Source organism: Siniperca chuatsi, linkage group LG11 (genome assembly GCF_020085105.1).
Source record: "Siniperca chuatsi isolate FFG_IHB_CAS linkage group LG11, ASM2008510v1, whole genome shotgun sequence".
NCBI classification, from domain to species: Eukaryota; Metazoa; Chordata; class Actinopteri; order Centrarchiformes; family Sinipercidae; genus Siniperca; species Siniperca chuatsi.
The window spans coordinates 12,589,892-12,614,343 of NC_058052.1; the positions used below are offsets into that span (position 1 = coordinate 12,589,892).

At 41.2% G+C, this 24,452-nt stretch overlaps 1 protein-coding gene across 5 annotated transcripts; it reads right to left on the bottom strand.

The window, feature by feature from the left end:
• Positions 1-1,347: 1,347 nt before the first annotated feature.
• Positions 1,348-23,026, bottom strand: map3k4 (mitogen-activated protein kinase kinase kinase 4). Of its 5 annotated transcripts, none has more exons than XM_044214887.1 (27): positions 22,766-23,026; positions 16,980-17,170; positions 15,444-16,870; positions 14,007-14,267; positions 13,354-13,506; positions 13,040-13,197; positions 12,190-12,306; positions 11,985-12,084; positions 11,749-11,832; positions 11,383-11,652; positions 11,139-11,288; positions 10,580-10,741; positions 10,149-10,282; positions 8,908-8,986; positions 8,726-8,804; positions 7,940-8,033; positions 7,440-7,562; positions 5,626-5,726; positions 5,458-5,538; positions 5,168-5,359; positions 5,010-5,080; positions 4,798-4,914; positions 4,551-4,710; positions 4,305-4,427; positions 3,874-3,980; positions 3,038-3,217; positions 1,348-2,818 (listed from the first exon to the last, which is right to left on the bottom strand). In XM_044214887.1, the coding sequence occupies exons 1-27, from the start codon at positions 22,795-22,797 to the stop codon at positions 2,798-2,800; spliced, it is 4,767 nt and encodes a 1,588-aa protein (XP_044070822.1). In that variant the 5' UTR covers positions 22,798-23,026; the 3' UTR covers positions 1,348-2,797. The 5 variants fall into 5 exon arrangements, with proteins under 5 accessions (XP_044070822.1, XP_044070823.1, XP_044070821.1 ...); XM_044214888.1 differs by lacking the exon at positions 22,766-23,026 and adding an exon at positions 22,485-22,672; XM_044214886.1 differs by lacking the exon at positions 22,766-23,026 and adding an exon at positions 17,728-22,438.
• Positions 23,027-24,452: the final 1,426 nt, after the last annotated feature.

Here is a 24,452-nt window from a genome sequence, read left to right on the forward strand (position 1 = left end):
AAAGTCCTGCTGCCATGAGGGAGCTATTGGCACACATTCATGAATCTTCATGAATTAATTTAATGTTCATTTAATTTAATTCAGTTGATTTATTTTAATTCCATTTATTTTATTTGAGTTCATTTAATTAAGTTTATTTAGTTTAATTCTATTTAATTACGACATTTGTGTTAATTTAATTAATTTGATGTAATTTATTTTGAGTTCATTCAATTTGATTCGTTGATTATAGTTTGTATTATCAATCTGATTCTGAATTAGTAACTAAGTTTATCAAATGTAGTGGAGTAAAAAGTACAATATTTGCTTCTGAATTATAGTGGAGTAAAAGTATAAGGAAATGGAAATACTCAAGTAAAGTACCTTAAAATTGTATTGAAGTACAATAAATGTACTTATTAACTTTCCACCACTGATTATCAACCTGTTGCAGCTCTGTACTTTACCTCTGTGGCTGGTCAGTAAGCAGCTGGCCCGCAGGAATAACATCAGACTGACCTACTGCATCAGTAGCTATAAGTACTTTTCTTCCTCTCTGCTACACAGACGATACTTTAGTCTTTGGGTGTTGGGTGATGTTTTGCTGCTGGTAGGAAGAAATCATTTCAGTGGTAACTGAAATCTCATTTCATACTACAACTTTCTCTGTAAGTGTTCACCTTTTTGGCATGTCCCCTTTTCACAATAAGCACTACAGTGACAGTGAGGTAAAATACAAAAAGGGAAAGCTGTTAAATCATTGTACAGTAAACACAAATGTGTCAATACAAATTCATGTAAATTAGCACCTCTCCTCCTGAAACTGACATATGTTGTGCTTTGTGGGTTTAGAGGTTGTAACCAGTGACTTTATTAGTGGTTAATAAATCTATAATGCTTTATAGATCATTCATAAGCCATTATTAAGAACAGCTGTTGGCAGTCTGTACAAGACAAACAAATCTCTGACTCAAATTTCTCACTTTCTAATGAGTAATTCATAATAATTAAATCATTTATTAATTTGGTAAGTCATCTACAATTAGAACTAGTTAGTAATTAAATAATAAAGGGCTTTTAAAACAAAACAATGAGCCTGCGGTTGTAAATGATAAGAAGTTGTAATGTAGTAAGAAATGGATTTTGGTGCATACTCTCACCTTAAGGAAATATTTTTCACAACCTGGTTACCAAAAAGTTGTTCTTATAAAAGGGTTTCTAACTGATCCATAAAGTATTAGTAAATGATGCATTGACTATTAGTAACACCATTAGTTTAAACTTATAGGTGCTTTATAAAGGATGCCTTATTAGAAAGTGCTACCAAAGTTCATACACTGTGGTGAGAACAGATATGAGAATTTCCCAGCATTTTGAAAACAGTTTTTATTCAAGGAAAGCAAACTGTGAAAAGTTCTGATACTGGAAAGCCTTTAGTCTGTCACCACTTCTTTGTGACTTGCTCAAATAATATTCTAAATGTACCCTTTCTGAATCTTTCCTTCACTGGAAGCTCGCTGGATGATTGGCCAGATGGAGACTGACAGAGGCTCAAGATATGGGAATAAGAAGGTTCCTGCAAACAACTAAAGACTCCTGACCTACTCAGAGCTGCTTCTTTGCACAGCTCCCAATCTGAAAGCTTCTGCCAACAGAATAGCAATCACGAGTCTCCACATCTGTTTTTTGTCTTAACGCTATGATTCAGAAGCTGAAGATCATGAAACTGGACAGTACCAGGCAGCTTGTGTTCAACTTGTTTTGGGAAACTCTATTAAAAAAATATTATGCCTCAAATAAGAATGCATATCTTTCAATGCAGGTTTTACTGTCAACTCAAAATGAAACTACCTACCTCTGATAGTAATGTAATACTACTACTAAATGGCATTTTCATGATGGAAGAAAATACACATTTCATTAAAAAAAAAAAAAAAAAACGATTGGTTTATTAATATTGTTTGTACATAGCAAACACTGTAAGAGCAGCAGAGGACCAGAAGTTGTGGTGTGTGTCAGTGTCTGTGTTTTGTTGTGTGGATGTTTTGTGTTCAGCAGCAGGGAGGGAGAGCAGGCCCTGTTTCTCCTCTCAGTTGGCTACGCTCCAGTCACGTGAACAGCTCTTCACCGGCGACCAGTAGACTTGAACATTGCTCCAATTTGACATTTACTCCTCAACAAAGGCAAAGAAAAATACATTTAAAAAAAATCCTTCCTAGTGCCCGCGCTTGCCAAATGACAAGTGATAAATTAATTTGAATATTTGGATGGTGTTCATTTCATAAAGGTAAACCGGCGTCTCCTTCCATTCGGTGAGGCTTACCACAGCTTTTTCAGCCTCAAAGGAAATAAGATTCCTCCCTCCTCTACTCAACTGCCCCTTGGGTAAACAGTTTAAAAGTGCCATAGATTTTGTCCCCCCACCCACCCCCTCCCATATGTAAAAAAAAAAAAAAAAAAAGTATTCCTCAATGCCTTTTCAGAGGTCTCTTCACCAGTGAGAACAAATAGTTACTTTAACTTTACAATATTGTTTATACAAGAATTAAAGCCAATCCTATTCTTACAGTATGTACAGTCCCACCCTGGCCCCTCCTCCCCCCAGTCCATGGGTACATAAAGACACAACAACCCTATACTCCGTAGGTCCAGTTGTCCTCTGAAATGATATTGTATTAGTTCCTCAGTTTAACTCCATGTGCCTTCAGCTGTAACTTCCTCTTCTCCGCATCCACAGTTCTTTTTTACTTTCCTTTTGCCAACAGCATGTACAGTAGTGCTTTAATATATGTAAACTTAAAAGCCACAGAGGTTCCATTCACTCTTCATCCGTACAAACCTGAAACAGACAAGAGATGGCAGCTGTGATGGGAACTTGTTGGATGATCAGTTTACCCATGTGTAACCCCCCCCCCCCCAAAACACACAAAAAAACGTGGAAATGTTTATTCAAGCCATGACAGTTCACTCATGAGATGTTCTGTGATTCCATGGGGTTTTAGTCTGGCGATAAAGGAAACCATACTCCTTTAAAATGCATGCCATAGCAGTGTCTCACCTTGACAAACGGGTGGTCTAGCAGCATGCTAGCTGTCCAGCGGCGTTTGGGTTCACTCTCTAGACAGTGGCCGAGGAAGTCCTTCCCCTCTGTGCTCAGCTTCTCTGGGATGGGGGGTTTATGGCCCATGCCCACTTTGTACATGATTTGGAAGTTGTGCTCATACTCGTGCCAAGGCCTCTGCAGGTTGAGATATATTTAAGAACATAACATAATTTCCTTGTGGTTTTTTACTTCTGCTTTTGGTGTAGTGAATTTCCTGAAGTGGTAAAAGAGGGGGAAATAAATGTAACACCTTAAGCATGCCGGCAAACATTTGCATTTGACAAGCTTAACTAGCATTTGGTTTAATATTTCACTACTCTGGGAGTGGAAGTTTTGCTAAAGGGCTACCAGCTCCACAGATTTGATCAGACTGAAAGAGCAATTTGTTGCCAAAATACAGAGACTTTATAGTAAGAAGGGAATGTCTCACAACTAAAACTTTATTATTTAAAACCTGCTTGTTTTAACATACAGAAAACCTTCAAATGGAAACTTTACTTGACATAAATGTAACGAATGTAATGAAATTTTACTTAACTGGACTGAAACATAATCATTACATGTGGAAGGTGATCTACAATGTGTCTCTTGTTTTCAATAATAATAATTATAACAGAGCAACAATAACCTCAGATAATAATACACGTATTTCAGTCCATCTCCTCTGTAATTGGAAACCAGCAGAATACTTGCAGCATAGAAAAATCCCTGAATAAGATGTAAGCCTGCACGGTACTTTTAAAAAGCTTTTAAGGATCACTGACTAAGGCAAAATCTTTTCTATCACTTACCTTTCCAGTCACCATCTCAATGAGAACGCAGCCCAAACTCCAGATGTCCGCTGCTCGTCCATGACCTTCACCCTTTGCTCTGGTGATGACTTCAGGTGCCATGTATGCTGATTTAAACAGAAAATAACAAAGTTACAACATTAGACTTTATTAAGCAGCGATACAATAATAATTTGACATAATGCAGCATGTATGCAGCTTCGAGAAATATATTTGTGCATAATCCCATGTGATGGGAAATATGTTCGATATAAAAACACATACATAACAAATCCAACATTTGCATCACATATTCATCACCAGAGAACACAAGAACATACTTTTGTAATAAATCATAGCACGTGGGTGGACATCCATTGGTGAAAGGGGAAATATAGAAGCCACAGTGACCCCTGGAGGTGGCAACCTAGACACAAGAAATCATTTCTCACCTGCTGTGCCTAGAGTGCTGTTCACCTCCCCTGGCATGGTGTGAGTGTTGTTCCTCAACTTAACTGAACAGCCAAAGTCACCCAGCTTAATCAGCCCTGATGACGTCAAAAAGATGTTGGCTCCTGATATAAAAAAAAGAGACAGAATTAACAGTGGGTAAATGGATGCTGAGTTCATTCAGAATTTTCTGTACTTCTGATAAGAAAAAAAAAAGAAAAATAAGAGAACAAGCATGTGACACTGACCCTTGATATCACGGTGGACAATGCCGTGTTCATGGAGGACATTGATTGCTGTTGTGATCTGTTTACTATAGAGCCTGATGACATGTTCCTGTAGCCCCAGTCTGGACACCTCCTCCAGAGTGCCCTCATCACAGTACTCCATGAAGATGTACATCTCCTCCTACAGGTGAGTGCATGAAAATGTATACCAAACTGCTTCAGTATGCACCGCGTGATGCCTGAACTGACATAAACGTACGCCTCTTACCCGATGGAGCTCAACTCCAAAGTATCGCACCAGGTTTGGGTGTTTAATGCCTTCAAATATCTTCAGCTCATCTGCTGTCTCTTTGATTGTTTTGTGATCATTCGGCTGGAATCGGATCTGGTTGAAAAAAACAAAAACAAAACAGCCGCTATCTGCACATTATGTTATGATTATTTTGAAAACTATTGAATTGATCTTGCTGGAGTACATACCTCCTTCATGGCCATTAGTTCTCCAGTGTCGACATTGATGCAGGTGTACACCTTCCCGTACTGGCCCTCACCTGTTATCATACACACAAACATATCATCACTGCCTGTATGTGTGTTAAATAACCTCCATCATAACAAAATTTGGTAGGCAGCCGTACCTATCTTGTTGCCCCTCTGCCACTTGAAGGTCACCTTCCTGAGCCCAACGTGCATGACGTTGTCATAGGACTTGGGTGTGTGACACACTTGGCCGATGATGTTGCGTTGCTTCATCACAGCATAGCGTTTGTCCTCGAACTTGCGAATGGAGCGACGGACGGCCTCCATGGGGCTTTGTCGTGCTGCTGTGTCTGAGACAGGAGACAGGACTTTTCATTTATTATTTTCAAGTTGGAAAACAGTACCTATTGTATGTTTTAGTCAATCCAACATGACTCAACAATCTCACCCTTGGACTGGCTGATAAAGGTGCGGAGCTCCCAGCTTCGGCGTGCAACGCTGTTAGGGTCTCCCTTAGGATAGGAGGGTTCTGGAGAAAGACATCACAAAGGATAATTCAGCCAATCAGGAAGATGAATATAGGGCTCAAACCATGCTGTTCACTGAATGCACCCACCTTCTTTGTCCTCTGTGGGGCTGGAGTGGCGGCTCAGAGATTTGAAATGCAACTCTGCTGCAACTGACGACAGACGGTCATTCTCATGGAAACTGGATCCCCTGCAAGGACATGGAAGAAACTGATGCAACACTGTGGTTCACTCAAAAACTACTGATTCAGATAGTATGTTTCAGTTTCTCCGTTAGTGGCCCATAACACAGCGCGCAAACTCCAAGACTGCACTTTATTTTTATGCTCTTTATAAAATTTCATGCACTAAGTGGTTCCTTTACATTTAATTAAGTGTGGGAAATTAAACACCACAGGGCACTGCTTCCTACAAGCATTGCAATGATATGAGACCCATTGACTTGCAAAGGGGATAGAGATCATCATCATAGATGGTTTTGGGGAAAATGTTAAATAATAATTACATAAATACTGTAAACTATATAAATAATCCAACCAATCAGATAATACACAGTTATATGCTGGAAAGCCAGTATTAGGGTTTCAAGATAATATAAAAAAACTGAAAAAAACATCTGACCTTTCAAGAGAAACAAAGATTTAGCTGATTCTCAGTATGCCTTTTGAAACTTATTAACATCGTCATTAACAGTTCAGCAAGCATCAGAGTCAGTATACAGCTCAAACACACTTGAAGGTTAGATCTCGAGTGCATGTTCTGATTTCAAAAGCACATACAAATAAGCCAAAAACCTAATGGCAGTGAATCACCAGCATCAAAGCAAGACTGAAGTTAATAGCACTAAAAAGCAGAATATCATTGCCCACTCTTTCAATGAGGTAGTGTGTGTTTTATTTTGTCCTTTTCACACCATGCACATCAATCACAGTCTCTTCCCTTGACCAGTAACAAGACTTGTTTCTGGCCATTTTGATGATGATTTGGTGACATTTGTGGGGCTTGTAAAAGCTACATTAACACTTTTAAGGCTGAAAATACTACTTAAGTTCATTCTGAGGTTTTTCTTAAATTAAAATTTCAATAAGAAAGTCTTTTGTAGTCTACATCAATGCCATGCATATTATTTAGATGCATCTTCTAACACTTCATTTAAGCTGTAGCAAGCCTAGAGTGATTGAAATGATCATATCATTTGCTGTAAACGCAACATCAATGCATTAAACATTCAATTCTTCAAGTAAAATGACACCGCAGGTAGAATCTGAAGGGAAATGCCTCATTGTTTAATTGAATAAAATGGTTCCTGTTGTCCAAAAGATCTAAACTACATATACATGTATAAAATAAAATTTCTCTACAAAAGACTGATGCTAGATTTAAATCTGTAATGTATCAATGTAGAGCCTGGAAATGCTCAATTTACAAAGAATGGGAGACTGACATAATGGATATGATAGTTTATCCAATATCTGTCTACTAAATAACCATATTTATAGTGTATTGTTCAGATGTAATCAGCGGGCTAAAAGCAGGAAATAAGCAATCTGTCAATGAAACTTATGAATCAAAGCTACAAAACTAATAATGGAGAAAAACAAGTATAATATAAAATATATCTTTCCATCTTTTGAAATTCACGGTTAAGGCTATATATTGGCACGGAACCACAAATTTAATGACTTTAAATACTTTTTTGTGCTAAGCTCATGCTTATTGCCAAAAAGGATTTAGTGAATCCTCTCTAATACAAAGTGCCCTAGGGCCTGCAAATAAAGATTTCAAATCTTAACATGAAGCATTTCCTCCTTCAATTTCCAGAAGCCTTATAGAAAATTTGTGACGGCTTTTGTTTTTGTGTTTTGACAGCAGTTTCTACCAGGTGACTTGGGGGCAAGGCTACCTGACGTCATTGGGGCTGCTGCTGGGTGCTTTGGTGTGGTTGTGTTCCCCCGGGCCCTGAGGGACAGGGCGAGGGCCATTAGGGAACAGCTGGTTCCGGAGGTCGCAGGGGAGACTTCGAGAGCTGTATGGTGAAAAAACAAAATGTGGAGCTCTGCCTTGAGAGGTAAGGTGGCTTACGTGGGATGTGATATGTTTAAGGGTGTGACTGGATGGCTGGTTGAGGGACAGACGCACACACTCACTCGGATACAATAACAATTTTGAAAAAATAAAACGACCACTGACATACACACAGCATACACACATGTGCACACACATAAGCTCAACAGCTACAGAGCAAAAACATCAGCAGGCATAAAAAGCAAAGGTAATGAAGCACGATGAGCCATGCAGGAACGAGTTAAAACACAGTAGGCACACAGATTATTGTAAAAAAACAAAAAAAAAAAAAAAACAACACAAAAAAACAAAAAACAAAAAACAAAACTATAAACCTACCTGAAACCTTCAGCATTAGGGATGAACAGATTAGGGTTTGGTGGGTCACTATGGCAGCGAGGGACCTTTACAGGACGAGGACTATTCCTAGGAGCTGAATAGAAAAACACCCACTGCTTAATTTAGACAAAAGGAAACCTTGTTTCTACAATGAACTAACATCACAGAAATAACATTAATTCTGCTCGGGGGGGGGGGGGGCAAAGTGCTCATGTTTTTACAACCACATACATCCAATGGTCAGGTTATTATGTAACCGCATGAAAGCCACTGTAATGTGTTGCTTTACTCCATCCAAGTCAAAGGCAGACATGTTGCAACAGTTAGTTCTGTGCACCACTGTCCACTGTTTGTTGCCTCCATATCTTAGTTTGCACAAACTTCAAACCTTTTGCATCAAGACATTATTTTGGCCACATTTGGTGGTCAGCCTTTGCAGTATAGTTTCTCTATAAACACTACTTTTGTCTTTATTTAATCAGGAAATATTTGCTGCGCAAACATGCTCTTTCAGTAACACCCAACTTCACACACTTTCACTCTTGCCCAGGGCAACCACAGTTGTTGGCCACTGAGCAGCAGCATGGAGTTGCTCAAAGGAGTCTGACTAACAAACTTCTACGGGAACTGAATTGTTATTTAATTGCTGTTGTGCCTACTTTCTGTAACCACCCGTCCCCATGACACCTAGGTTATAAACTTGCAACAGAATTTAAACACTAAAATAAATCTTGAACTCCAGACAAGGAAGTCACCAACAGTTCATATCACAGAGGAGCATCTTACCAATGTACAGGCCGGTGACTGGGCTATGAGGTTTTCCAATCACATGTCCAATACATTCATTCATCAAAGCTTGTAAATTCTGTAGAAAGACATGTTATTTCACAATCAACAGTGAATAAATACATCACATTCACAGCATGATTGTTGTTGTAGAAAACAACGTAAAAAACAGGCCATTTTACCAGGAAGTCATCCTCTGGCAATGCTGATATAAAGGCAGGTTCGATAGCCTGAAGAAAATCGAAACCCTGAGTCGCCCACCTGTAGGTCAAACATGGCAGTAAATCAGTGTGTCCCAAAACTTTCTGCTGCTGTTCATTTCATTCTCTCCCTCTCTACCATTTGTGTTTTAACAGAAGAAAATGTGCAGGTTTATTAAAAAGGTATGGAAGAGAAAATTGGGACCACTGAGCATCATAACTGAGATGTCATTTGAGGTTTAAAGACAGTTCTACAGTCCAGGTGTATCAAAACTTGTTGACATACAAATATGAGATGCTAAAGAGCTGGTTTTGCTATTCATTTCTTTTTCTGAGAAGCATGTCAGTTGATTGTGCTGTAGTGAGCATATGTCAGCAGTAGCGATTAATTATGGAATAGATTTCATTATCTTTAAATCCTTAAGGACATGTTCTAAGTAGCTCCTTGTGTTCTGCTCTATTGGAACAGTAGGTATTTTGGTGGCAGCTTTAAATAATACAAATATGACAACTGACTCATGCTCACTGTTAAGAGTGCCTATTTTTGTTTGCATATTTGTCATAATATTTATAAAAAATAAAATAAAAGGTTTCTGTTCTGTCTCCAAAATGTCATGCTATTGTTGAAGTTGTATTCCATGAAATAACCTAAAGGCTTCACTCTATTATTGTACAATGGAGTACAATGTTGCCATGGTAGCTTGTTATGGCTGAAAGCAAAAGCTCTTGACAAAGAGTGCTAAAATAAAGGCATTTAAAAGTTGTGGCTCTTACACAAAAGATAAATATATCTGGTTTTACAGTTAATAATAGTTCTAAAAATAGCAAACATCAGCGCAAATGAGGAATTTATCACAAACAAAACCCAATTATCTTCTATGAACTTGCACAGTAAGAAACAAACCAAAAAAAAGCTTTTATCGGTCAGCATCTGCAGTTTGTTTAAGGTGGGAGACACTGTTTGTTAACTTAATTCAAGATTAATTGCACTAGTAGGAAGGCTTACTGGTTAGTGAGGTTAATGCCAGAGGGTCTGGCTTTAACTCTCTTTGCAGCAATGCTACAAAATTCATCCCTGAGCAACATACTCAAACCCTTAAATACTACTGCAGGAACACCACACTAGCTGGCAGACACTGCACCCAACCAGAGGGCATAAAAGAGGCATAAGTAAATTACTTAAAAATGTATGAGTGCTCAGCTGATATAAAGTACAGCCATACCTGGGCTTGGTGCCCCTGCCACTCTCACATTTGGTCAGGACATAGGTCATCCACTTGCGGGCAAAAGCTATGTAGCGTTCCCCGATCCTCTGCCTGAACTCCCCCGACATCAGGCGTACCACCTCCTTGTGGTACTGTAATAATAACAAAAAACAGTAAACAGGATTATATTTAGGATTTAATTTCCCTCATCTGACAACTTCCCAATTAATTCAATCCTTATTTAGCTTTATTGTCCCTTTGCAAAATATAACCCATTAACTACACCAATATTACAAAGTAACCATTAGCCTAAATGTTAGAGAAGTGGACATGTGACCGTTATGTCACAAGCTCTGACCAAGAAGAATCCGTGTAGAAGAAAGGACAGATTAGATGGGTAGCAACTAAAGCATGTGCTTCTTTAGAAATATACACATTGTTACAGTTACCTCAAAGGCAAAATTGTAGCCCTGTATCATTGCCTCCCTGTAGTACTGATGCAGAGTGGCTGACTCGGACTCCTCCACCTCTGCCTCAAACTCTGTGGTGAACATGTACTCTACGCGGTCAATGGCAGTGCTGATCTTAATGCATAGCTGTAGTGCCTCATCCTGTGGTAGGAAAGAGAAAGACGGGGAGAAGAAAGAGAAAGAAGAGTTTTATATTTATTTTCTAATAAAAAAAGTTTCTGTAGAAAAACCTCAAATTCAAAGCGATCAGTGAAAGCATTCAAAATGGAAAAACTCATGGCCTCCATGTGAGAAATTATATGTAGTATTGTGGCTCTGAATGATATGAAAGTTAAGAGACTTCCCTTTTGAGAATCACTTCTAAAAATCTGACCGGATAGTGAAGTAGTGTCCTTTCTGAAACTCAGGTTAACTGATAGCAGTAACAGTGAAAAAAGATTTGAAGGTAGGACATCAACATGCATGTGTCTTTACAACAACACAAAATAAACAAGTGTTTAAATAGGTAAGAAATCATAGCGTGTGGTTATGTAAATACCTTGAGCTCCTCCAGAGCACTCGCAATGAGAGGTTGACTAGATGTTTGCTCCCGGCTAAGAGTGAGCACATCCTCCATGGACTGCTGAAAGGCCTTTCGCTGAGCCACCAGGTGAGCTGACTGCATCACTATCAAGAGCATGTTCTCCACCTAAAAGCATATTGGACCAGTGAGAGGTTTGTAAACACCAGACACATACACACACACAGACAGATTGAATTTAAAAAAAAAAAATGTCACATACCTTCATGGCCCTGAAAGTGTCAACAGTTTCCACCTGGGGGACCAGTTTGAGCAGCTCTCCGTCCCACTGAGCCCAGTCAGAATCAGTAGTGGAGTCCCCAGCTCCGTGTTTACTCATGAGCAGGTAGGTCTCGTCCTCTGCAATTTCATCAGGCTCTTTGGAGCAGTCTTTGCCAGCAGCAGCATTGAGAAGCTGCAGTATGAGAGGCCGCTGATCCATCAAGCCACAGGGGACAAAAACTTGCAGCTCCTCCAAGCCTGGAATCTGAACCTGGATATAAAAGGAGGTTAAACTGGTACATAAATGACCTCAGGACAGACAAAAAAAGATCAGAAACGTGCAAAATTAACAGAAAAGCAAACACACCTTGACATAGTTTCTCTTCTTCAGTGCCTCCAGGAGACAAGTCACCCCGTTAGTGATACTGAAATCCGCAGCAACTTCTAAGTCCTGCAGAGAGGGAAAGAAACAAAGTGTGTCAGAACACACAGTTCCAGTTCTGTGGTGAGCAGAGAAAACAGGGTCACAGATAAACTGCACAGTCAGTACTGTTGTGGCTTTCTATTTCAAGGGAGAGACAATTCTTCACTGCTGTCTCTCACCTTGCGAAGCATTTTGGCAAAGCCCAGAGCCTTGGATGCTCGCTCCCTGGCCTCGTGGAACAGCTCTTTAAGTGACCGACTAGTCTCGATAACCGACCGCCTTTAAGAATCAAAAAGGTTAAAAGTTTAACACACCGCCACTGGGACAAAAAAATTATGAACACTGATGGAAACAGAAATCTAATAACTATTTTATTCCCCTTACCTGATCTCATCTGAGGCGGTGCTGTCGTCTGCACTTTCCCAGAATTCATTACCACTCTTTTGCAGGCCGGCATCAAGGAACTCTCCAGTGGATTTAAGCAACATCCCAGCAATATCACTGCAAAGAGCAGAATATTCCTCAGTTTTATATAAATTATTAGTAACACTCTTAAAGGATAGGTTTTGTTTAAAACCTTTAGATAAAATGCTAAAACCCCAACCCTTATTTCAAAAGCCTAAAAATAATTAGTAGACTGTGCGGTTATAAAAGGGATGCATTCATGAAGCGCAATGCATCCCTTTCCTTTGTTGGGTCCCAAGTACGTCTTATTTTTCAAAAGTCTTTAGTAATCTCCAAATTAAGCCAGTTTGCCCTAGCATCTTATGCATACTGTATGTTTAATGTTACGAATTTATTGTTTAAAAAATAGATGCATAAATGTTGTTGGTTTATGCACCCCTGTATAACTGTACCCCTTATTCGTCTGTGCACTAGAGCCCCTATAAAGAAATGTAAGTGGAGAGCCCTGGATATCCACTTGATTTGTTGAACTCAGACTGCTAGAGCCTCATATAAGCTTCAGATAAACTGTGGAATGTATTTTTGAACAGAACGAGGACTGTGGATTTTGTCCCCCATCACTTACATTAAAAGTGGATTAGGAAGGGATCTCTTGTCCAGTATGAACAGGAGGAATGACGATAGCAAGTAAAACCTGTTTCAATGTTCATATGGGCACTGGACTATTGTTTTAAGAGTTTCTTTAAGAAAAGAAAATTGTGAACCTGTCCTTTTTAATTAAGAAAAGAAAAGAAAAAAAGTCTGCTTGGTTTGCAGTTAAGTGACTGACCAGAAAAGCTTCCCAGACTGGGCCTCCCCTCCACGGATGTAAGGAGTAATGACCTTGGTGAAGTGCCACTCCTCCTCTAACAGGTTCTTCAAGCTGTGAGAGGCCTGAGGCAGCTGCTGCAACATCTGGATCCAACTGTGCATGTAGTCAAAGTAGACCTACAAAAGCAGCAATAGATGTTTGATAACCACAGGATATTTTATACACAACTTTAATTTCAACAATGCATGCATTCACAAGCTTTTCTCTACAATCATTATACAAGGTACATTTCTAACTTTAAGTAGAGGAGGGAGAAAGTATAGGATTCTTACCACCAGCATCTTGTGAAGGTCCTCTTCAAACTCATCAATATTGGCATTTGTCTGCAAGCCCTGAGCATCAGTCACCACACCCCGCAGCATGAACTGATAATACTGCTTCATCAGAAGACCACCTTTAAGAACCTCCTTGCACTCACGCACCAACTGCAGAGCACAAACAATACATGTGAAAACACAGAGATTAGCACTTATATATGACATACCTGCCATGTATCTCTGTCTTCAAGAACCGTGCTGTCCAGTAAAATGGTAACAATCGTTATCCCAATATTTTTTTCTTTAAAAAGTCTAAGTTTGATCATTTATTTGATAATCTGTACAGATAAATTACACAGCTTTCTTCAAGACTTGGGAAAGTGGCAACCAAAAATTCAACCAAACTGAAGGAATAAAAATGTATTTCCTCCAGTCAATTTTGTGTCCATACAGAAAGTAAACATATAGCTTATATGTGTAGGCTATTGGTTCTACCAAATGTGTACATGTTTGCAGGCCATGCTATAGACTGGTCTCTTTTGTATTTGAGAAAATTAAGCATTCAGATATGTGTTAGTTAGATGTAGTATTCAGTCATTCAGAATGAGTGGTGCAGCATGTAGAGAAGAGTCACTCAAATGTATGTGAGTATTTCAACAGCTGCTTGCCTGTTTGATGCTGAGCAGTGAAGGCTCTCCAGCAGGCCTCTGTTCAAGTCGCAGTTTAAGGCATTCGTGAATGACGTTGAGGAGGACTCTGCACAGCACGAGGAACGCTGGTCGGAAGGATGGGAGGTCCATGTCCAGCAAATCCTCCCAGGAAACCTGGTCTGCCCCAAGCTCTGGATGAGCCGGACCACTGCACGACACATGGCGTGACAGCTCTGGCAGGTAATCGCTGTACAACATGGGGTCTGGGAAGTCTGAAAACTGCAGGTGGAAGATAGGTCCGGTGAAGTTAATTCAGCATGTCAACACAAAAGAGTCAACACTTGGCTTCATAATAAATTCAAAGTTGATTTTTTATTTTATATTGCTATTTAATAAATGTCATTCAAACTGTGTTTTCATTGCTTGATTCATTATTGCTGCCCAATCTCAGACAGGCATCTGCAAAGATTCTGTAAATACGCATCCCTTTTGGACAGTATACATTACCAAAAAAAAAAAAAAAAACTTTGACCAGCTCTAGAATTGTGCAAAGACAGGCCCCTGTTACCAATGTTGTACAGTTTCAACTTGTGTCTCCTCCTCATTCCTTACACCACAGCCTCTGAACATCATAATTACATTCAACAAATCCACAATCCAAGAAGTGTTCACATTCCTTGTTGTATGTTTGCAGGAAGAGGGCAGTGCCTGAACCTTCCCGAAAATGCTCTATGAAATGATCAAAGCTCACTATTCCCAACACCCAGATGAAATCATTATCCATTGCAACAAACTTAGTAACAATCCTCTCCTCTTTACTGCCCTTTTTCCCCCTTTTACTAGCTTTCTCAATGTGCCAACACATCCTCTTTTGTTTATAGCGTGGGCTCAGACTTCTTGTAAGTTCCAAATGCTGTTTCCTCAAGTGCTTACTTAAATAACTAACATTTGCACTGCAAACATTACAAATAGCTGTTTGACTGCTTTTGCTCTCCACTTTACAGCAATTCCAGACTGCAAACATGACTGCTATCCAGCTGCTTTGAAACAGTGCACCATATTACCATTAGAACTAGAATATGACACTTATTTAATGGCAAATATGTTTGCTTTACATAAATGACCACAAACTTATGAGCACATCACATTGCATTTCACCACACATATTACTGGTGTATGTGATAAATAAACCTTTGAATCCTTGAATTCATATTTGACAATTCAGTGACTACTTACAAGATGAATTTTGCTTTATATACTGTATTCATAGATAAGTTTTTTATGTATTTGTGTTACATAATTAATTTAATCTCCAGATGTGGTGTTTAATCTCCACATTTCCTGACTTAGCTGTAATAATGCTATTAAGTTAATTTTAGTTATGTTTATTGGAAGATTATTTAGGATAAATTATGGTAATCATTAAGTGTGCAGTTAAAGAAATGACAGCCTCACCTCCAGTGCAGTAGTGTGACGGAGCAGCGCTGCTCTGGACCTCTGAAGAGAACGGTCCATCAGTTTGTGCAGTCTGAGGATCAGTTTACGCAGTCCCATCTGTTTCAGAGCTTTATCTACAAACGGTCTGTAGATGGCTGTGGGGCAGAATAGTCCCCCTCCCGCAACCGCTTCTGCACTTCCTGCAGTAGCAGTTGGGAGAAACTCCTCTTCTGACAACAATCGGGCAAATTTAGGAGTCAGGGAGGGAGACAACTCTCCCTCTGCTACATGTCCCAATCCCCGCTCCTCCTCAGCATCCCTGTCCTCTCCATCACTTTCAGCTGTAAAAGTGGCTGTCGAGTCATTCTCCTCATCTTCCTCATTCTCCTCTTCTTCATTGCCACGGGAGCAGCGAGGTGAAGGGATCTCAAACACAGGCCACCCGATACGGGATAGATCATGGAGGCCCAACACAGTGGCCATAACGCGCAGCTTCTGGTTGAGGTCCTGGGTGATATTGAGCCACAGACAGAGTGCCTGCACCCTGCCCTGGAAGTCTCGTGCTGCATACTTTTCATAGTCCTTCTGCAGGGCCTGCAAAGAAGGGTACAAAGCTTCCAGAGACTCCAGCAACTCCATAACACGCTTGACCTGCTCGAATGCCAGCCGCTGGCGCTGAAGGTGCTCCCTGCAATCAGCACCAGAGCCCAGAGGCTCTGCTGCATTCATCGCTGATGAGGGGAAGGCGCTAAAGCCCCAGGGATCTACTCCACAGTGGTTGGTCTCTGCTACAGCAGGCTCCCTCTCCTCTCCACAGACTAGATCTGGGACACTTTGATAGTCTCCCTGGATTGTTTGAGACCCTGAACACTGGGCCCCTCTCAGGCTGGCATAGTTGACCTTAAAGTGCAGGACCTCATTTATGATGTCAGGGATGGCCTGGCGGGCAGTGAAAAGAAAAAGGTCTTGGTCGCTGGTGGAGCGTCGTGCATGCCAAGCCTGCAGCTCCAACCAAATGACCTCATTGTTGTGACCCATGAAGGCCATGTTCTCCAGGCCTCTCTGCTCCTTCTCCTTCCTCTTGGAGGACATAGACGTGAGCTTGAGCAGCAGCCGCAGAGTTTCAAAGAACTTGAGGCGGTCGGCAGGACAGTCTGTCCTGGAGGTCTGGCGGTGGGTCCGGGCAATATGGGGCATGGACACGGGAAGTTTGCAACTGCTGCAGCCTAAGCTCAAGTAATGCTTCCTGGGATCCATGCTGAGGGCACCGAAAGGGCTTGACTTTGAGAGTGGATCCAGCATGAAGGAGCCTTCAAAGGTCTTCTTGTGGTCTCTCTCTGTGGAACGCAGTGTGGCCCTCTGCTTCTTACCCTGCTTGTAGCTGTGCTCCTCAGGGGTCTCCGCTGGCCTAAGACTCTCTCTCAGGACAGATGGGATAAGCTCCGCTGAAATAAACAGCCAGGATAATGCATGTAAAACTGCACGTAAAAAAAGATTTTTAAAAAATTCAAAAAATTATTTCCATATACTTGTCGAATAAATATATTAACTTACCCTTGTTGGGAGACCGACCAGCACTCCTTGCCTGGCTGTTCCTGTGATGTTTGCCAGACATGCGTTTTATCTGACGGTGGGTATAAGGAGGTGAGGTGCCATACAGAGCTTCCTCTTCCTCACTGGGAGAGTCCCAGGATTCACCCACCTCAGAGTTCTGTTGGGATGCATCTTCCACTGGCTTGGCCTGCCTGTCAACATTCAATGACATTGAGGCAAAGACAGACAGGACAAACTATTGACATGGGCTAGATTTGCATCTTTACAATGAGCACTGTTACCTGGAAGTGATGTTAAAAGCAAGCAAGTGCTTTGGCATTATGAAACTATTTCAGTCATATGACAAAGACACCAAAAAAATGTGTGTACAAGGTCAAACGGTGCTGGGTTGTTTGTACCCATAACAGAGTGTGCAGCAAATCTCCTCTAATGCCACGGCAAACAGGTTGCTAAACTGCAACTAGACTGAGTGTCTGCTGCTACCTACAGCAGACTGACGAGTTGTCTGTCCTTTGGAGCCTGACTGGCTGCCTCCCAAATGTACAGCAGCAACACTCTGTGCATGACCACAGCCGTCCAGACGCAGGATAATAAGCTGTGGGTTCTCTACTGGCACCTTCTCTTGGTCTAGGTAAACATAATGGCTCAACCAGAGAGAAAGAAATAGTACCCCTCATTAACTCTGTCTGCTAAGTCATCAACCATACTGCACAAGTCAAGATTTCATGGAGCACTGAGACCTACTCACCCAAAGTGTGTAGAAGTTGCTGGACCCTCTGCAAACAGAGTGCTAATGCAAAACAGCATGTCACATTCACGTGACTATAGTAAATCTTGAGCAACAATGAAGATGTGAACATTGTGGTTGCTTAACAACATTCTGACAGCAAATTTCAGATAATAAAAGGCCATAGCAGAATATGTTGCCTCCAGTTCTGCAAAAAGGAAACACTATAATCACTTTAAACACTTCCCTCTGGGAAAAAAGGCAAAGAAAAAAAAGAAAAGAAAACGGAGAGTGCAAGCAACATGCCTTTCCAGATTACAATGTCAGAGCTTTGCTTTCTAATGCTTTTCTGAGGGTTTTTTAATAGGATTAGAGGGAAAGGTTGGAAGGTCTGACCCCGCCAACAAAAACAAAAAGAGAAAGAAGAGGAGGGGCATGAAATGAGTGTTTCTATATGCTGGTCACCATGTGTCCCTCCATCGATCATCTGACTGAAAGGCATTCCCCAACACGCGCCAGTTAGCGTCTGTGTAGACGGAGTTGAAAGGGGCACACACTCACTAGGGGAGTGTGTGAGTGTTAAGGGCGGGGGGCTAATCTGGAAATCACTTGCTTAGGCTTTTCAAGGAGCAACATAGAGAGAGTCCAGACTTCTATTGCCCATCTGTCCCACTGCAGAATCTGTCTCCACACACACACACACACACACACACACACACACACAGTCCCCTGGGAGCAGCTGTTGAACTACATGCATGGCAGACAGACACCTGCTGCAAACCTTGCAACCTTAAATGCCATAAGATTCCAGATGCAAACACGGCTTCAAAAACGAAACATACCGCAAGAATAACGTCAATAGCACAGCCATCTTAACCACAGTCCTGAAATTACAGAATAACTCGTGCATGAAAGAACACTGGTGCCTTTATGAGTGTATTGTATGGGAAACTGTGAAGGGGCTTGTTCTGCAGGAGCACTACACGACAGTGATCTTTTCAGCATGCAGGCACAAGAAGGCACACTAAGCAATCTTGTGTGTTACAATAAGGCATTTAGCACAACAACAGACAAATCACTGTGCTCTTGCAATGTAAAAATCGACACAGGTATCAGGAAACTGCATAAAGAAAGCAGATAGAGTAAATGCCATCAACCTCCCACTGTGTCCATCACAAGTAAGCTCAAATTGTGCGCACATTTGTAAACAGTCCAAAGCGTGCACGGGTGAGTGGTGTCTGAGGACAGAAATAGTACATGCATGTGAGAGGGAACAAGACCAAGTTTTAAAAAGACACTTGTCTACGCAGAACAGCATGACTAAATTACTCAGGAATGACAGCGGAACCAATGACGCCATCACTGCCGGTTGTTTGTTTGGTTGCCATGAGACAATTCAAGCACAGATTGTGCTGCTGCAGAAAAGACTGCGCAAATTCCTTTTCTGAATTCTTTGCTTTTTCCTAAACCTACTTGCATGCCACACAGAGAAAGTTACTGGCCTGCATGCCCTGAAGTTAACCATAGCCACACTATGGTCTTCAAGCTGTCCCTGCCTGGCTGCCACTAGTGAATTAAAACTGCAGATGGTGTCTGGCTGGTCTCAATGGCTCATCTGATGGCTCATTGGGGCTCCAATAAAGGCCAGTGGAATGCTAGAGCCCCTAGGCATAAACACTGTGTGCATAATAAACAGAACAAAATCGAGAGTCTTTTCTGTATAGCGACTGATGCAGGGATACCAAGGGCTGCCAGAGTCAGGGGGGCCTGACCTTTGACACCAACCATCCACACTATTGTACCAGGAAGGGGCACTCTATTGTAAAGCTGTGACACGTGGCCTGTGAGGCCCACAGCTGAATAGTACACAGCTGGTTAGTGAGCATACTTGCTCACAATGTCCAAACTAAAGGGGATTTTTTTTTAAGAGAGGAAAAGGAAAAGAAGGTGCCCCGGGTTTTGTAAGAGCACACTCTGCACCAATTAGGTCACGCTGGCGTAACTGATGCTAGGTAGGCTAAATCCAGATTTTGATTACCCCCCACTGTAAAAAGGACATGTCTGCTGGCTACTAATTTCAGCCCAGGGTTAACTAGTGAGGAAATAAGAATATATGTACATGTACCCAAATCTCAATGTAAGTGTAGCTGATGCACACAACAGTATGCATTTCTGACCTGCTGTCAATCTCTAATAAACAGGCAGAGCTGATGCAGGGATCAGATTATGTTATCCTACAGAATTCAGAAACAATGAACATGACGTACTTGACCCCACCCTTCTCTGGAACAGTGCAACATTGCCAGGAGTGGACCTCCAATCCTTTCCTACATGTAACTGTGCAAAGCACAGCCACTTTGATTCACAGGAATCAGAAAGGCAGTGCATTTCAACACTGTTGTGCTTACTATTCAATTCAACTCAATAGGCTTTATTGGCATGATATTTGACATGTGTTGCCAAAGCACAATTATGATTATGATAGAAAATGAATGAAAGGAATGAAATTAACAAGAATAACGTTTTACTATCTGGCCATATAAATTACTTGACACCACGGAACATCCTCAGTCTAAGAAAACACCTTATTGTACCAGTGGAAGCTCATGCCATTAATCACAACAAGTCACATGATCTAAATGTAGACACTGCTTGCAGACTGTGGGCTGAAGGTAAATGGTGTAATGACATGTTTTTCACCTTATTCCACTTGCATCATAAATGCAGTGCAGGCAGCGGTCTGCTCCACCTTTGAAATTTAATCTGAAACTGTAGAGAGTCAAACCTTTGTCACATTCAACTTGCATTTCAGCTTCTTGCAGTTGTGCACATCATAACTGTCAAATCAAATAGACGAACACTGTTATTCTATAACTTAACTATCTTTCCTTTCCTTCTCTATCATTTATCATCTTACACGATCTTACTCCTGCAGCGTATCAGTAACATCTATTGCCATAGTTTTAGCAGTTACAGAGATCCTATTGTTAAAAAGGAAATAACAGATGAGAGGGACAGAATGTGAGAGCAGCACTAATTTCTCTAAAGCAGGTGTGGGCAGAGACAGGATGCAGTTAGGAAATGCTAGAGAACAGTCCATCTGTAATCTACAGCCTGTGCTCCTGGCAAATGCAGGCATTAATGAGTTCTACCCATGATCATCTCCGGGGCTCCAGACAGCTATCCACTGCGCACACTACACCACATCCTGAAATCTGTGGAATGCTTGTGAGCCACAGTGTATTTGAGAACAAGACATTACTGACAAAAGGACCTCTGTACATCCAATGATAGTGATAACCCTCAACTGCCAAGCAAGCACATAACTCATCTTTCTCAGAATTGTTGTCAGTTTGAAGTGACCTCATTTTTAGTCTCAAAGTATATACACTCATCGAGGTGGATAGAAGGATCTGTCTGTTACAAAGACATAAAGACAACTAATATTTGCATGTTGTGAGGCCCGTCATATCAGTCAGAAATTTAATTATGGAGCTAGAGTCTGAACACAATCCAGGTTGAACTAATGGGTTCCTGAAAACTATACAGCTTCAGCTGGTCCAAGTTTGGTATGTTTCTAACCCCATTAATATAGAAATGGTAACTCCAACAAATTCTCAAACAGAGCCAAATTTAGACTTACTGAAAGTATATGCTGACTAGTAAAACACTGCCATGGTATATATTTGAACTCTCTAGGAGCATGTTTTACCTTTCACCCCAAACTTTGCATGCAGACTAAACATGGGTGTAAAATTGGAAAAAACATGAAAATGTATCTCTTGTAATCATGTCAACCTGTGACACTGACAGACATCCAGAAATATCATGGTTAAACTCAGTATTTTTCTTTATTTAACAATGCTTGACGGCAATTACATTAACAGGGCCAGTATTGCACAATCATGCGGGCTGTTTGTGTGTCCACTTCGGACTGAGTGGCCACAAGGGTGCAAGGGAAAAACAACTGGCTGGTACTCGATCATTACCGAAACAGCCGACAAAAAAAACAAGCTATTTGCTCAAAACCAGGATTATCACAGGTGACAGAGCTTGTCCAACGTGATAAATGTACTCAAAGTCACTCTGCACACAAACAACTGCATGTGAGGAGAGGGGAAGACATAACAGCAGATTCCTGAGGGTCTGTCGCCAGCGGTCAGGGGCAAACACTGAGGAATTTCGATTAGGAGATGCGTACATATGACAAAAACATCTTATGAGTATCTGCTTGAAAGCATTCCCCTGCGAGATTGCAGACATGTACCATTCAGTTACCTTGTCATTTGAGCACTGCGAAATTTGTTGCTGCACATACATTTACGACACAATGTCACCTAAGTTACAGTTCTGTACCAGGAACAATAATGATCCAAATAAAATTTATTGCATAAAGTGTAAACCGTTCACAATCAACGAGCCCATCTCGTGATTCAGCATTGGAGTGCGCGACAACAACAACAACCACACGAGCGCCAGGTCTGGCTGGAGAATTAACAATAACAGTGGAGCAACATGCTAGCTAAAGCCAGCGAAGTTTGTGCTTCGATGTTATGATGAAACGCATGGTCTGGCAATCTCAAATATACAACAACACACTTTCAAGTACACCTTACGAGCCCACGTTGGGAAACGTATCTAGCTTCAGCTCAGTCAGTTTCTGCTGAACTTGCGAGTGAACAATAAAGTGACAAGCGATAGCTTAGAGTAGATGTTAGCTAGCTTGTTCCCTGACATGTTGCACTGTTACAGCGGTTGATAATTGTTCGTGATGTTACCTTATCATTTGGCGAGCATTTTGCCTTTTTCTCTAGCAACCAAGAATCACATGAGAAGCTAATATCTGCAGCAAAATTCGCCTGAAAATGTTGCTCCAAAAAGTTTGCAACTCCAGTGTTGCAAATGCAATAACTGCACGCGTAGCACTATTTGACAGGAAGTCGATTTCTAAGGGATGCGCAAGCGCTCCCATAGAGCTGACTGCAGTGTCACGTTCAGCTCCCTATTTGGCAAGTGCGAGGTCCTGATGGTGTAGTGTCTGTTCAACAAATTCGCATACCTGCTGGGCTTGTTACGATCCGGAGGCTCCATAGCAAAGCAGTGGCTTCTTGTTCCTAGCCGTGCATGGACTAAACCATGTCTAAGCGATATGAGACAGACTTTGCACCGTTAAATCTCTGCAAGAGAGGCGGATTTGTGTCTCTTTAGAGCACTTTCTATCCGCCGGCACAGTTGACTCTCGCTTGTGCGTATGCCGTCGCCATCTTTCCAACGTTCATTGAGGAGTGCCACAGTCTTGCATTACTACGGCAACCCGGATAGGTCATTTACGGTCATAACTGTGCAGGGCCCCCGTGCTTGTTTTTATCCTCAGAGTACAGTCATAGTGAATCAGTTATCATATGGTCACCTCTTGACTGATGAATCGTCATACTCTGAATGATATATCATTCTTTAAATCACTTGTTATGTTGTGCAGTGGAAAATCCAATCTGCTACAAATGACTGCTTGGGATAATTTCAGGTATTAAGATACAATAATTCTTGATAAACAAACAGCACTACAGTAGCCTACTGGGGGTCCAATGTGACATGTGTCAGGGGCCCATGGTCAGGTCCAGCAGTGCCCTAGGGCAGCTGTCTATGGTATCAGAATCAGAATCAGAAATACTTCATTGATCTCTTTCGTTACAGTTGCTCGCTATCATGTCAATGCACACAGGAATAGAAGTACTAATAGAATAGAAATATAAATAAGTCCGTATGATGAATGAGGATTTTCTTAAGAGTCAATGCAACCAGTAGCTCATTGCCAGATTAACCTGCTAAGGGGGCCCCAGGGCAAATATTAGATCCTGGGCCCCTGTGAATCCCCCCGTATCTAACCTTCTGTGAATTGTATGCATTATTCCGATGCTCTAACATGACATGAGCCCAGGTTTGCTATGTAGTAATCTGATGAAACACAAATTAATTTAAGAATGTACACAGTGTACGCATAATGCCAGCTGAAAGAATGGTCTTAAAACTGATTTTGACACAGGGCAACTCTTCAAGACAGAGCCTTGAGAACAGGCAATAAAGCAGGCCCAATTTATAGCTGTTAACATGTCAGTTGATATTTGTGCTTTTGTATAATATGCATTATGGGGGTTCTGGGGGCCCCTGGTGGTCTCTTGGGACAGTTACCCATTTGGTTATTCAACCTTATGACCTTATAACCTCTAAAATCATGTGAAAGTGAAAGTACTCATAATTGGAGTATGAACTTGATTAAACAGAGTTTATGATGTTGCATCTACCCCAAAATTTGCCCATTTGAATCAACTTTCACTGTCATTATGCACAAAAAGTGACTTTGGGTCAATTGCCACTTTCCTTCCCCACACAAACATTGTGCTACTGATTAATTATCACACACATCCTGGTGTAATGGGAGCTGATGTTACCTTGATAATGCTAAGTGTCTGCCTTACTTACTCAAATTATTAAAGTCCCCTATTCATAGGTTTGTTTTAGTCTTCACAAGGCAAGAGTCAACGTTACAGCACAGCACCCACTAAAGATCAAATACATGTGTGATTCAAGAATATGAAAGTGTTATAAATATGTATGTGACAGGAAGTATCACACAACGTCTGTCAAGCTTCTAAAGTTTGTGGATGACACCACTCTCACTGGGCTCATCTCTGGCGGGGATGAGTCTCCCTACAGGTGGGAGATTGACCATCTGATGACCTGGTGCA